The 13,532-nt window shown below is 44.6% G+C and overlaps 1 protein-coding gene across 1 annotated transcript in view; it reads right to left on the bottom strand.

Moving 5' to 3' along the window:
- Positions 1–13,532, bottom strand: part of FBN1 (fibrillin 1) — a gene marked incomplete at both ends in the record, with an annotated part of 239,882 nt that overhangs the window by 15,442 nt on the left and 210,908 nt on the right. The window contains 7 exons of the mRNA XM_080708266.1: positions 2,901–3,023; positions 3,272–3,397; positions 5,959–6,165; positions 6,962–7,087; positions 9,669–9,800; positions 11,353–11,475; positions 13,092–13,211. Coding sequence (XP_080564392.1) covers positions 2,901–3,023; positions 3,272–3,397; positions 5,959–6,165; positions 6,962–7,087; positions 9,669–9,800; positions 11,353–11,475; positions 13,092–13,211 — 957 coding nt within the window. The remainder of the gene's footprint in view (positions 1–2,900; positions 3,024–3,271; positions 3,398–5,958; positions 6,166–6,961; positions 7,088–9,668; positions 9,801–11,352; positions 11,476–13,091; positions 13,212–13,532) is intronic.

Raw genomic sequence — 13,532 nt, 5'->3', positions numbered from 1 at the left:
TGGCTTCAGTGAGTGAATTTTTAGGATAAAAGAAACTTGGAATAAGTTTGGATTATCAATAAGGAAGAAAACCAAGGGGGGGAAAATCCTCATTCCAATAAGAAAAGCACTTAAAAATAAAAAGCTGCCTACAGTATTTATCCAACATTATTTCTCATCTCAATAAAATTCTCCACTTTAACCAGGCCTCTCTCCTCATAACCTCAATTTCTAGGGTGTTTTTTTTGGTCGGGGGTTTATTGGGGATTAAACACAGGGGCAATCTGCCTCTGAGCTACATCCCCAGACCTTTTTTTATTTTGAAACAGGGTTTTGCCAAGTTGCTGAGGCTGGCCTAAAACCTGTGATCTTCTTGTCGCAACCTCCCAAATACTGGGATTACAGGTCTGCACTACAATGCCTGGCTTGTAGGTTCATTTTTAACTCCAGAGGTATTTAAAATATCAAGAGAAGCCAGGCATGGTGGCACACCCCTATAATCCCAGTACTTAGGAGGCTGTCTAGGAGGACTATAGGTTCAAAGACAGCCTCATCAATATAGCGGGAGTCTCAGTAACCTAGCAAGACCCCGATTTTATTTTAATTATTTATTTTTATTTTTACTTTTATGTGGATCATACTGAAAATGGCACATATTCAGACAGTGCTTGGTGCCCTACCCTGATTTTAAAACAAAAATAAAACATAGCCAGGTGTGGTGGCGCACGCTTGTAATTCCAGCACGCTTGTAATTCCAGCACTTGAAAGGCTGAGACAGGAGGATCGCACAGGTTCGAAGCCAGCCTCAGCTACTTAGTGAGGCTCTCAGCAACTTAGTGAGACCCTGTTTCTAAATAAATTACAAAATAGGGCTGAGGGTGTAGCCTGGAGGTAGAAAGCCCCTGGGTTCCACCCCTCAGTATCACACACACCAAAAAAAAAAAAAAAAAAAAAAAAAAAAGGCTGGAGGTATGGTTCAGAGGTAGAATGCCCTGGGTTCAATCTCTAGGACCACAAAAATAAAGATTCAAGAGATAACAATGTCTTCTAGCTTTTAGCTGAATTTTAAGGACTATAAAATGGCCATGGAATTGGCCAGGTTTTATCACAAATTCAGCCACCATGTACCCACTGCACAGAGGAGTAGCACAGCTGCAGATCAGTGCTAAATTGCTGAGGTCTGCATCTGCTCCACAGTGCCGTCTCCTGCCTGGTGTAACATCTGGAGTGGTCCTCATCTGAGACAGCAGTGTTTATCCCAGCACTGACTTCCATTAAATGGAGCCTATCTGGTGTACGTGCATGGCTCAAAGGCTGCTCCATGGCCAGCTCTCTGAGCCCATGGACCGGCTTCCCCTCTCTAGGATCCTAGGAGCTTTCTAGAGCATCATACATTTGCTGAAGCTCATCAGCACAGGTGACAGAGACTCATGGTGATACTCAGGCAAATAATAAGTTCCGTGTTTGAGGAGAACAAAACGTAGGAGCAACTCTTTTTTTTTTTCCCCCCTTGGGTGGTACTGGGGGTGGAAGCCAGGGGCTTTCTATCTCTGGGCTATGCTCCCGGACCTATTTTTTATATTTTATTTGGAAACAGGGTCTCACTAAGTTGCCGAGAGCCTCACTAAGTAGCTGAGGCTGGCTTCGAACCTGTGCGATCCTTCTGTCTCAGCCTCCCAAGCGCGGGGATTACAAGCGTGCGCCACCACGCCCGGCTGGGAGCAACTCTTGATTTAAGATGGTTAGACGTTTCTGAGGAGGTCTCTCAACTTCCTTTCCCCAAACTATAGGATTATATTAGATTCATGCTGCACGGGATATGCCCATAATGCTCTGAGTTTGCATGCCCCTTAATGCCCCCACCTACACCCCTCCGGCAGCTACAGGAAAGAGGGTGTCCACTTCACTCCATCCTTTACCTTCCTAGACTTTTCTGGTTTCTCCTTCAAAGTTTCATGGTAGAATACAGTAACACCTTTTTTTTTTTTTTTTTTTTTTTTCAGTACTGGGGATGGAACCCAGGGGCATTCTACCTCTGAGCTACACTCCCAGCCCTATTTTGTATTCCTTATTTTGAAACAGGGTCTCACTGATTGCCAAGGGCCTCACTCAGTAGCTGAGGCTGTCCGAGAAATGCGATCCTCCTGTCTCTGCCTCCCAAACGCTGGGATTACAAGCGTGCGCCACCACGCCTGGCCACAATAACTCTTGTTCTACTATCTGAACTACCTTTCCTCCTCCCGATATCTCATTTCCCAAATCATCCTCCAGTATGACTCTTTTATGCTGTGCATTCAATATGGAGTTCTCGTTGTCAAGGAAGATGTTTACAGAAGTCACTTTCCACCAAAAATTTTGCCAAGGGTGACTTCTGGTTAGGGAGGGATTTCTGCCTAGAGTTTTGTTACTTAATATCTGTGGCATGTACATGTCTCAGCTAAGCTCCTAGAAAGGAAGGAAAGGCTTTATTTTGTAGACCCCAAAAATCTAGACGATGTGTTTAATTAATTAGATTCAACATCCTCTGGGATCATGGCACTGGTTACTCTGAGGCTGGGCTTTGCTGGGGCCTGGACTATCCAGGTGTTGAGTAGATAAGATAGCGTAAGTGGAATAAATAGAAGGCAGGAGAGGTAATCAATTAAGAATCAATTAAGATGGAGAGCTGGTCCTTCCATCTCTGAGCCTCTCATGAACGGTCCCTTGGATGCCTCCGGTGCACACAGCAAGGCTGGATGCTGCCACAGGTCTCTGCAGCCTCCCTGGGCTCTGCCTCCCTCTCTCAGGTACCACCTTCCTACAGAGGCTCTACCCCAGGGAAGCACCTCGTGCCCATGAAGGAGACCTTTCAGCTTGCCTGTGGAGTTCTCACAGGCACAAAGGATGCAAGGATCCAGCGTGTGGCAGGTGAGTGGGCTTACCCTTGCAGCTTCTTCCATCCTCTTGCAGAATGTAGCCTTTCGGGCACGAACACTGGTAACTCCCTTCTGTGTTTTTGCAGATAAAATTGCAGGGTTTGGGGGCCTGGTTGCACTCATTCAGATCTACGGTCAAAGAGATAGAGTGTGACCACCCATCTGAAAGGATGTCAGATGCTCAATATTCATAGGCAGTAATAAAAAATTTTAGTTTCAGAGGAAAAAAGAAACTCCAAAACTTCCTGTAGTCTTTCATGAACTTATATTTTCCTATAAAATTACATAGGCTTTGTAGATTTTTTAGCTTGGGGTTTTTTTCCCCCATAACCTAAAATTTCCACTCAAGAATAAACTATCAGAAATGGAGCACTTACCTACACAGGCAGTCCCGGTTATATCCGGAGTGTAGCCAGTTTTACAAATACAATGATAAGATCCTCTGTCATTGACACATTCCCCGTTTCGGCAGACGTCGTGAATAACCTTACACTCGTCAATATCTGTGATTTAATAAATAGAAGTTCAAATTATAAAGATATCATAAGCTGGAATGCATCAACATGTAGGGGTCGCTTCAGTGTAAATTCTGATGGATTATGTTACCACGCCACTGCAGGAATTTCACAAGCAGTGGTGGTCATATCGAAAAGCAAACCAATAGATTTATGAAATGACCCTGATAGTCTAATCAGGCTAAAGGAAAACTTTATTTATTTATTTATTTTTTATTTTTATTTTTTGGTGGTACTGGGGATGGAACCCAGAGGCTTTCTACCTCCGGGCTATACTCCCAGACCTATTTTATACTTTATTTGGAAACAGGGTCTCACTAAGTTGCTGAGAGCCTCACTAAGTAGCTGAGGCTGGCTTCGAACCTGTGCGATCCTCCTGTCTCAGCCTCCCAAGCGCGGGGATTACAAGCGTGCCCACCATGCCCGGCTAAACGAAAACTTTAAAAGCAACTGGTTCCCTAAATTTATATTGTTTTTCTTCTCTTGATCCATAGAAAAGCATCCCACTTAGACACCTCTGGCTTCCTGCTCCATCAAGTTTGCCTCCCACGGACATCCCATAATCAAATCACAGCGGGGGATCCTTTTGACAAGGAAACTCCCTTTTTCGCCCTAATATTCCACGTTCAAAATCAGAAGGAAGTTCTCTTACATTCTCTTTGTCGTGCTTGACGTTAATCCTGAAAAATATCAACTGACATAGTAGTGGGGAAATGGGATCCACTTCCCACCTTTGAGAAGGAGGGAAATGACCCAGGGCTCTGGGCAGGCGAGGGGCTGGGTCTCTGCAGCCTGCTAAGTCCTGGCTTCGCCACACCGAGCTGGTCCACGTGCACTGCTCAGCACTAAAGTCACCCACTTCTACCTCTTCACCCATCTCTCTCCTTCCTTCTTGGCAGGGCGCCAAGACAAGTGTATATGAGTTACCAGCCCTTGATCGCCAAGAAACTATTTTATATCAACAGCCCGGGTGCCTGGCTGCTTCAAGTTTACTGTAAAGTGCAATTGAGCACGGGTTCCTTGGTCTCAAAAAATAAGTCTTTTCTACCACTTCATTTTAACATCCTCCAAAAAACACAAATTGCTTTTGGTTACTCCATCTTATCTGCCTGTCCTTTGCCATACCCACCTTGACTATTCTGCCTGCAGCCACCTCCCCCCCCCCTTCTTTCTTTCTTTCTTTTTCTGTGGTACTGGGGATGGAACCCAGGGCATTTTACTTCAAGCAACACCCCCAGCCCTATTTTTTATTCTTTATTTTGAAACAGGGTCTCACTGAGTTGCAGAGGGCCTCACTAAGTAGCTGAGGCTGGCCGTGAACTGCAATCCTCCTGTCTCAGGCTCCCGAATGCTGGGATGACAAGCGTGCACCACCACGCCTGCTTATGTCTTTCTAACTTGGAGACAAATCTTCTTAAATCTCCTTCCCTTCTCACTTCTAATTCCCTCCTGTGGAATCACTAAGTTAAAACAAAACAAATCTCAGCAAGAACAACAAAAAACCCAACTTTCTCCTTTGCTCTACCTTTTCATGAACTAAAAACTAATTACTATTGGTAAACATGGAAATCAGAATCCTGATTGCCTGGAAGTCTTCTGATCGGCCTAAGATGCCTGTGCAGCCTCCTTACCTTCTAGTTAGAGCAGCTTGTGCTTTAAAAGATGGAGTTATCTTAACTAGCTGCCCAAATAGCAGCATTATTTACATTTTTGTGATGGAGTATGTTTTAGTCAATTTTATGAGTTGAAATACATCTCTCTCTCTCTCTCTCTCTCTCTCTCTCTCTCTCTCTCTCTCTCTATTTTGGCAGTACTGGGGATGGAAACCAGGGGACTTCTATCTCCAGGCCACACCCCCAACCCTATTTTGTATTCTTTATTTTGAAACAGGGTCTCACTAAGTTGAAAATGGCCTCACTAAGTAGCTGACACTGTCTTCAAACTGCGATCCTCCTGTCTCTGCCTCCCAAATGCTTGGATAGCAAGCATGTGCCACCATGCCCGGCTTGAAATACATTTGGTGAACTGAAATTTAATCCTTTATTTCAAGACTTATCTGAAAAATTATCTGAGTAACCCACACAGTCATTACAGCAAACTTCTGTTTAAAAGTTAGGAACTCCTAGCCGTGCAGAGACGGGGACCAGCTACACACACTTAATCTAGCAGACCAAAGATGTTTTGGCGAATGACCTTGAGTGTCTAAAATACTAGAAAGATTTTTTTTTTATAGAGTTTGAACCCAGAGATAGTCTACACCCTCATCCCTTTTTATTTCTTTATTCTGAAACAGGATCTCACTAGGTTGCTAAGGGTCTTGTTAAGTTACTGAGTCTGCCCTTGAACCTGTGATCCTCCCATCTCAGCCCTCCAAGTATGGGGTTGCAGGTGTATCTACCACGCCTGGCTTCAGATGATTTTTTTTTCTTTCAATCTCAAATAGGCAGCTTAACCAACGCTCATATTGTAGATTCCACATTCTCACCTGCTTTTCATAGAAAAACAAGTAGATTCCCTGCAAGTATTTTGCCCCCCTCCCCATGCAGTACCTGCTCCATTGGTCATGAATCCTCGGCCGTGGGGGCAGAGCTTTTTGAAAGCCACAGTGCCTTGGAAAGGGCAGATCTCACAGTGAGGGCCCCAGCCTCTCCCTCCATCACAGCAACATTCGGATTTGGTGACGGGGTTCCTGTTGCTTGAACCAATCTGACACATGTTTTGCAGCACCTCCGTGAAGCAGTACCCTTCTCGGTTGTCTGGAAGGGAAGTGATACACCACAGGAGAGTTTTTGAAAGAATTTTATGAGCATTTAACAGGGCATTAAGAATTTGGTCTCAGATTTAAAAAAAAAAAAAAAAAGGATGTAACACTTTACCCTGAGCAAGAAGGAGCGAGAAGAAAAAGCAGCTGGAGACAGCGGTAAGAGAGAGAGGTTGACATCTGAAGGGGAAGAAGAAGACACGAAACTCAGTAAGTTGGCAGAAAGGCCCAGGCCAAGACAAGCACACTTGTGCTCCCAGAAATAGGGGCGACAGTCTCGAGGGTCCCGCTATTGCAAGCGAGGGTGGAGAAACACCCAGAAATGGGTACCGATCACCAAGGGCTCAAAAGGCAGCCAGTGAAGGAATTCCAAGTGACTCAATGATGCCGTTAGTAAAGGAAGAATTTGGCTGTAGGGTGGTGCTAAGCCCCAGGGACAGACGATCGCAGGTACTAAGTCATCTCTCAAACACGAACATTGTTAACCCTCCCCCCGATTTTTTTTTTTTTTTTTGGTACTAGAGATGGTACTAGAGTGGCATTCTACCTCCGAGCTACACCCCCAACCCTAGTTTTTATTCTTTATTTTGAAACAGGGTCTTGCCGAGCTGCAAAGGGCCTCAGTAAGTAGCTGAGGCTGTCGGTGAACCCAGATCCTACCAAATGCTGGATTACAAGCCTGCGCCACCACGCCCGGCTTCCTCCCCTGGATTTTGCTATTTTCTCTTCTGGGAACAGAGGCCTGGGCTTCCAGTTTCCCGTGGAGTGAAGGCAGAGGCAGAAACACTCACCCAGGCACTCGTCCTGCGCGGGGCTGGCGGTGAAGCCGTCGTTACACTCGCAGGTGTAGCTCCCGGGCGTGTTGAGGCAGCGCCCGTTCTCACAGATGCCCGGCTTGGTCTGACACTCGTTTTCATCTGTTTGGTTGATTCGAAGGGAGAAAATTAGAAGGAGTGAGCCAACTATTTTATAGAAACATGGATTTCTCTTCCCGTCTCCCTCTGGTCTGTCCCTCTCTCTTTCCACCCTCTGTCTCTCAATGCACTCTGAAAAGAGGTGATCGATGCCCATGGTTCAAAATTCCAAAGTATACTATTTGGTAAAAGTTTTCCTTCCTTTCCCAGTCCTCAGCCACCAAATGCCTTTCCTGGGAGGTGACCAATGGCACAATGTCTAGTACATCTTCCTCACTAAAAGCAAACACATTCATACGCTTGGGTGTGTGTCTCTGCCTCTGCTCTTATTTATTTAATCGTACTGAGGCTTGAACCTAGGGGGCATTTGACATCGGAGCTATACCCCCAGCACCTTTTTAAGTTTTTGCTTTGAAACAGGGTCTTGCTAAGTTGTTGAGTTGTGTTAAGCTGCTGAGGCTGTCCTTGAACCTGCAATCCTCCTGTCTCAGCCTCCCCAGTTCTGGGATCACAAGTGCGCGCCACCACACCTGGCTGTCTCAGCGCACCGAAAGGCACAAATGATAGTATGTTGATAGCATTTTTTGTGCACTTATATTTTCCATTTAATAAAATTTGAATCTTTGCCTATCAGCACATCCAGAGGACTCCCAAAAGAATATTTCAGTAAAGCAGAAAAAAAAACTGAACATTTGCTGGGTGTGGCTGCCCAAGCTTGGAATCCCAACATTCCGGAGGCTGAGATGGGAGGATCGTGGTTCGAGGACAGCCTCAGCTACTTAGTGAGACCCTTTGCAACTCAGTGAGACCCCATTTCAAAATAAAGTATAAAAAGTAGGTCTGGGGGTATAGCTCAGAGGAAGAATGCCCCTGGGTTCCATCCCCAGTACCACAATAAATAAACAAACAAACAAATAAATAAAGACAGATATGTTAAGGAGATATTACGACTTGTCTGAATAATGTCTGTAACAGTCAGTGTTGATCTGGGAGAATTTGCCTAATCTTCAGATTTAATATATGTCCATTGTAATATTTCAGCAATATTGTTAAGAAAGAATAAACCGTGATTCTATCTCCTAGGTTTAGAAGATGCTAAAATAGCAGGAGATTTTTTTGGGGTTTTCTGGTTATTATTTAGAAAGATCATAAACTTATTTGACAGGTGTTTCCCCTCATTTGAGAAGAGCTCAGCGTTCCTTTGGCAGGGACTTCATAGGAAGGAAAAGAGGGTGTGAAGTTGACAGCCGGAGAAATGTGGAAACAGGTTAAAAATCCCAGTGCCCAAGCTGCCCTCAGACTCACCGAATCACAGACAATAGGCAAGTGAACTGTTATAGCTATGTTTTCTTTTTTGTCTGTTTTTACAGTACTGGGGATGGAACCCAGGGGCATTCTACCTCTGAGCTACACCCTCAGCCCTATTTTTTATTTTTCATTTTGAAACAGGGTCTCACTGAGTTGCAAAGGGCCTCACTAAGTAGCTGAGGCTGGCTGTGAACCGCGATCCTCCTGTCTCAGCCTCCCAAATGCTGGGATTACAAGTGTGTGCCATCACACCTGGCTCTCTAGCTGTTTTTTTTTTTTTTAATACTTTGTTTACAAAACTAGGTGGGACCTTGGAGGGCTGGATTTGCCAAGGTGGGAAGCTTAACAAAATAGCCATGCCTGGATCTCACTCTAGACACGCTCAGATTTTCTAGAGGTAGATCTCACTGGTTTAAGGACATTCTTGGTAAAATTTGTAGCTCTCTGATCCATCTTTAGTTGATTTTTATATAGGGTAAGAAATGGGGTCTAATGTCATTTTTCTACATATAGAAAACCGATTTTTCCAGCACCATTTTATTTATTTATTTATTTATTTATTTATTTATTTATTTATATATTTTGTGGTACTGGGGATGGAACCCAGGGGCATTCTACCTCCGAGCTACACCCCTAGTCTATTTTTTATTCTTTAATTTGAAACAGGGTCTCACTGAGTTGCAGAGGGCCTCACTAAGTAGCTGAGGCTGTCCGCGAACCGCGATCCTCCTGTCTCAGGCTCCCGAATACTGGGATTACAAGCGTGAGCCACCACCCCTGGCTATAGCACCATTTATTGCAAAGGCTGTCTTCTCCGGTGTATGTTTTTGGCCGTGTGCAAGTATTTGTGTCACATTGAACGTCACAATGATGTAAAACTGCAACGCATGGATAAACATATTTATAAAAACGACATATTCCTGGTTCAGAGGGGCCTGGTGTTTCTACTCCCTGTCAGGGCATCAGTAGCCCAGTTGAGACAATGGGGAGACATTTCAACGTGGTGGAAAAAAATGACCCCCAGCTCAACAAAAAAAGGGTATCGAGAGGAAAGGCATGGTGTTCCCATCCTGGCAGCCAAACAGGACAAGAAGGCAGGGGAAAGGCCAACTCAGGGAGGGAGTGACATGGCGCAGGTAATTCATAAATAATAAGCAGGTAAGGGGTCCTCCAGGGAACACTGTAGCATGAGGCGAGGGAGTGAACCTGGCTCAGAACCCAGGCCGTTACTGTCCGCTGCGATTCCCAACTCAGAGCCCTTGCGCGGGAGTCTTACCTACGCAGCCCTCCCCGTCGGGCCTGCGCTGGTACCCGGGCCCGCAGATGCACATGTACGTGCCAATGAGATTCTTGCACTGCATTTGCTTCTCGGCACAGTCGTGTTTGCCCTCCTCACACTCGTCCTCATCTGGAAGGAACGTATAGTCATGAATTCATAAAAGAAGTTGCATTAAACAGTTACCTTTTAAGCAGAAAACAGTAGTAATGACAGCAATTTCCATCATCATCATCATCATCATCATCATTATTATTATTATTATTATTGTATTGGGGATGGAACCCAAGGGCATTATACCTTCTAGTTACACCTCCAGCCCTATTTTTTAGTCTTTTTTAAGTTTTTGAAACAGGGTCTCACTGAGTTGCAGAGGGCCTCGCTAAGTAGCTGAGGCTGTCCGCGAACCGCGATCCTCCCATCTCAGCCTCCCGAATGCTGGGATTACAAGTGTGTGCCACCACGTCTGGCTGTCTATTCCTATTACTGCACTGTTGGCCTTGCTTTCTCCCGTATTTGTTGGGCTCTGGAAACAAAATGAGAAGGAGGTGTTTAACCACCTCTGACCTCAGTGAAGACATTGCCCTCTAACACTTCTTCAGAAGCATGAATCTAATCTTGCCTTCCTTCTATTCCCTTCTTTAGAATTTTTTTTTTTTTTTTTTTTGGTGGTACTTGAAGATGGAACCCAGGGGCTTTCTACCTCCGGGCTATACTTCCAGACCTATTTTTTATATTTTATTTAGAAACAGGGCCTCACTACATTACTGAGAGCCTCACTAAGTAGCTGAGGCTGGCTTCGAACCTGTGTGATCCTCCCATCTCAGCCTCCCTAGTACAAGTGTGCCCCACCACGCCCGGCTCCTTCTTTTGGATTTTATATTCCTCTATTGAAGCATTTGTAATTCTTTTTGCCTAACTGAGCTAAAATAAAGCCTTCTGAGCTGAGAATTTTGAACTTTATTCTCCACACGATCAGGAGCTCCTACTCTAAGAAATCTCCCTACCCTCAAGCAAATACCCGTGGTGAAGCCATCTTAAAAGAAAAGGTGTCTGCTTGTTTAAGACTTGGTAGGAGCACATCAGCGCTCTCCAAGGGCCAGATCCATGATTACCCAGGGTTGTATAATACACCCTAGTCCAGTACTTCGGAAACTACAGGTGTTCGGTAAGCATGTTTAATGGACATGGGTTACCTTAAGGTAAGTTCCATGTGTTGCCCCATTCTTAGAATATGGTTTCCTTTAATGAGGGGGATTTCCTCTCTGTGTTCTTATATATATTCCTTCCTTTGTGTTCTCAGGTTATTTTAGACATATAACCCCTGTAGTATTTATCATACAGTATTATTATTGTTATTTATATCTTTGTTTCAACCTCATCATTTAGAGCTTCATGGGTCTGGGGAAATGTTTTCTTTCCTCTATATCTTTGCATCTTATGAGAGAGTAGCATCTCAGAAGGTAATGCACACTGATCTAATAAAGGATCTGCAGTGCAGCCCTCGACTTGATGGCTCTGCAAGCAACAGTTTAAGGAGAAAGGGCCAGTGACAACCTCTAAACCATCCATGGACTATGTGTGTTCCCAGTTCCCAGCCCTCCTCTACAAATGGAGAACCAGCTTACAGCACAAATAGCATCAGACCTTCTGGACTGGATAAGCCTGGACCTGAATATCTCACCTTTGCACATCCTCCTGTCTTCTCTCAAAACATATCCAGCAGGACATCTGCATTCGTATGACCCATAAGTGTTTACACATCTGAAGGCACAGAGGAGAGGATTCTGGGCGCACTCATTTATGTCTGCAGTAGAGGAAAGTAAAAAATAAAAGAATGGATCATGGACGTCAATAGAAACAACAAAAGGGTATCTACTCTGATCGAAAGATGAAATTGTCCTAAGTGCGTCTGGAGCAAGCAGTCTCTGCTTTCCTGGAACTTGTAAAATGGGTTTGTTATTTTATATTTGGGATAAGGAAGGTTAGCAGCACAATTCCAGCTTTTCTTTGGTGTCCTGGTGCAATTATTAATGGGTATTTAGGTGGATGAAAAATAATATGTTCACCCTACAGACTAGGGACTTTTCTCCAATTCTGGCTTGGGAGACTCAGGTTGGCCATTTGAAACTCCTTAGGGTTTGGGGATCTATTTTTGGCCCATTTAGACAAAGCAACTATGGTCAAACCAGAAGCCTCGAATATTGTCACTAAACCCCTTCCCTGTATAAAAAGTTTCCTGCGAGATAACAGTGAATCTTTTTGCCAAAGCAAACAGTGTTCCAGATCATCTTATACTGGCAGAGAGGCCTAGTTCAAGTAGAGGCCCAGGTTCTAGCCTTAGACAGATGGGAATGACTTTGCTATTAATGGACATCAGTGATTGTAGTAGCTTTCATTATTTGAAACCACATGGATGTGTCTTGGTTAGAAGAGGTCACCTCAATGACTCTGCTGCTCCTAAGACCAAAAGCAACGCTGCCTGGAACATGAGCGAGAGCCCAGATCGGGACAGAGTCACAGTCTTTAAAGACTTGACAACAACTTTGAAAATGGGTACAGATGGTCCCTATCTCTGATGGAGAGCTTACTTCAATACCCCGACCCCCAACTTCATTCCTAGGCCAGGAAATTCCACGTGAGAGTGTATCAGGTCACCTGAGGGTGCCGGGCCCCACTCTGGGTTTCTGATACAGTAAATTTGGGATAAGGCCTGAAAATTTGCACTTCTAATAGGTTCCCAGTGATGCTGAGGTGGCTATCTCAGGAACCTCTCTCTGAGAAGCCACTTTTCTAGACATTCCCTACACTTTTCTTCTCTCCATACATCCTACCAGGCACACTGATAGGGTCGTTTTCAGATGTTTTTATGGTTTTGGCAACCTCTTTTGCTGTGATTACCTCCAGATGGCTAACGGATATTAGTAGTTATCTTAGTGTGCAGATGTTTCTACAAAAAGAAAAGGAAAGAAGAAGAAGAAGAAGGAGGAGGAGGTGGAGGAGGAGGAGGAGGAGGAGGAGGAGGAGGAAGAAAGAGGAGGAGGAGGAGGAAGAAGGAGAAGGAGGAGGTGGAGGAGGAGGAAAAAGAAGGAGGAGGAGGAGAAGAAGAAAGATATCAGAGAAGACAAAGATAAGAGAAGAAAATAGAAAGTAATAAACGAGACAAAAACTGTATCTAAATATAAGTAATAGAAACATGCCAACCAGAACTGTGTGGTATACAGTGCGATTTATGCCATGAGCGTCTATCTCTCTCTTTGATATTATCGGCAGAGAGAAAGCCACACAGAGAAATGCCACAATGGCCATCAGACCCGGGTATTCTTTATTCTGTGTTGTATTTAATATTAGGGCTCATAATCAGCCAGCTGTCCCCAGGATCAGCACATCAGCAGCCACCTCTTCTGTGCTTAAGAGGCTTACCTTCACACGTCATCATGGGACCAGGCTCAAATCCCTCCACACAGGTGCATTCAAAACCTCCAATCACATTCTTGCAGGTTCCATTTCCGCAAGGATTGCCCACGGAACACTCGTCGGTATCTGCAAGTGACCATGAGTAGAGCCAGCACACATGAGCTGAGATTAATGGGCTTGGACTAGATAAGACCTTGCATCCTATCAGAGCCCTGTGACCTGCAATATCTTATTTGAGTCTCATCGTAGTTTTGCAGGAGAGGAATGTGCACCTCTTAACATCACAGGTTTCTGGTTGAAGTTTACCTCGCTCAGTGGCCGCAGTGAGAATATTTGAACTTTTAGCCCTTCTACTATCCTTCTATACATTCTTCTCCAGCCTACACGGCACTACATTATGAAGTAGAAGTCCTATGGGGTAGGTGCTCTATGGTTAAAACAGAGCTC

The sequence above is a fragment of the Muscardinus avellanarius genome (assembly GCF_963383645.1).
Source record: "Muscardinus avellanarius genome assembly, chromosome: 12".
NCBI lineage: Eukaryota > Metazoa > Chordata > Mammalia > Rodentia > Gliridae > Muscardinus > Muscardinus avellanarius.
The sequence above is the reverse complement of the archived record's forward strand: the minus strand, read 5'-3'. Positions and strand labels throughout refer to the sequence as shown.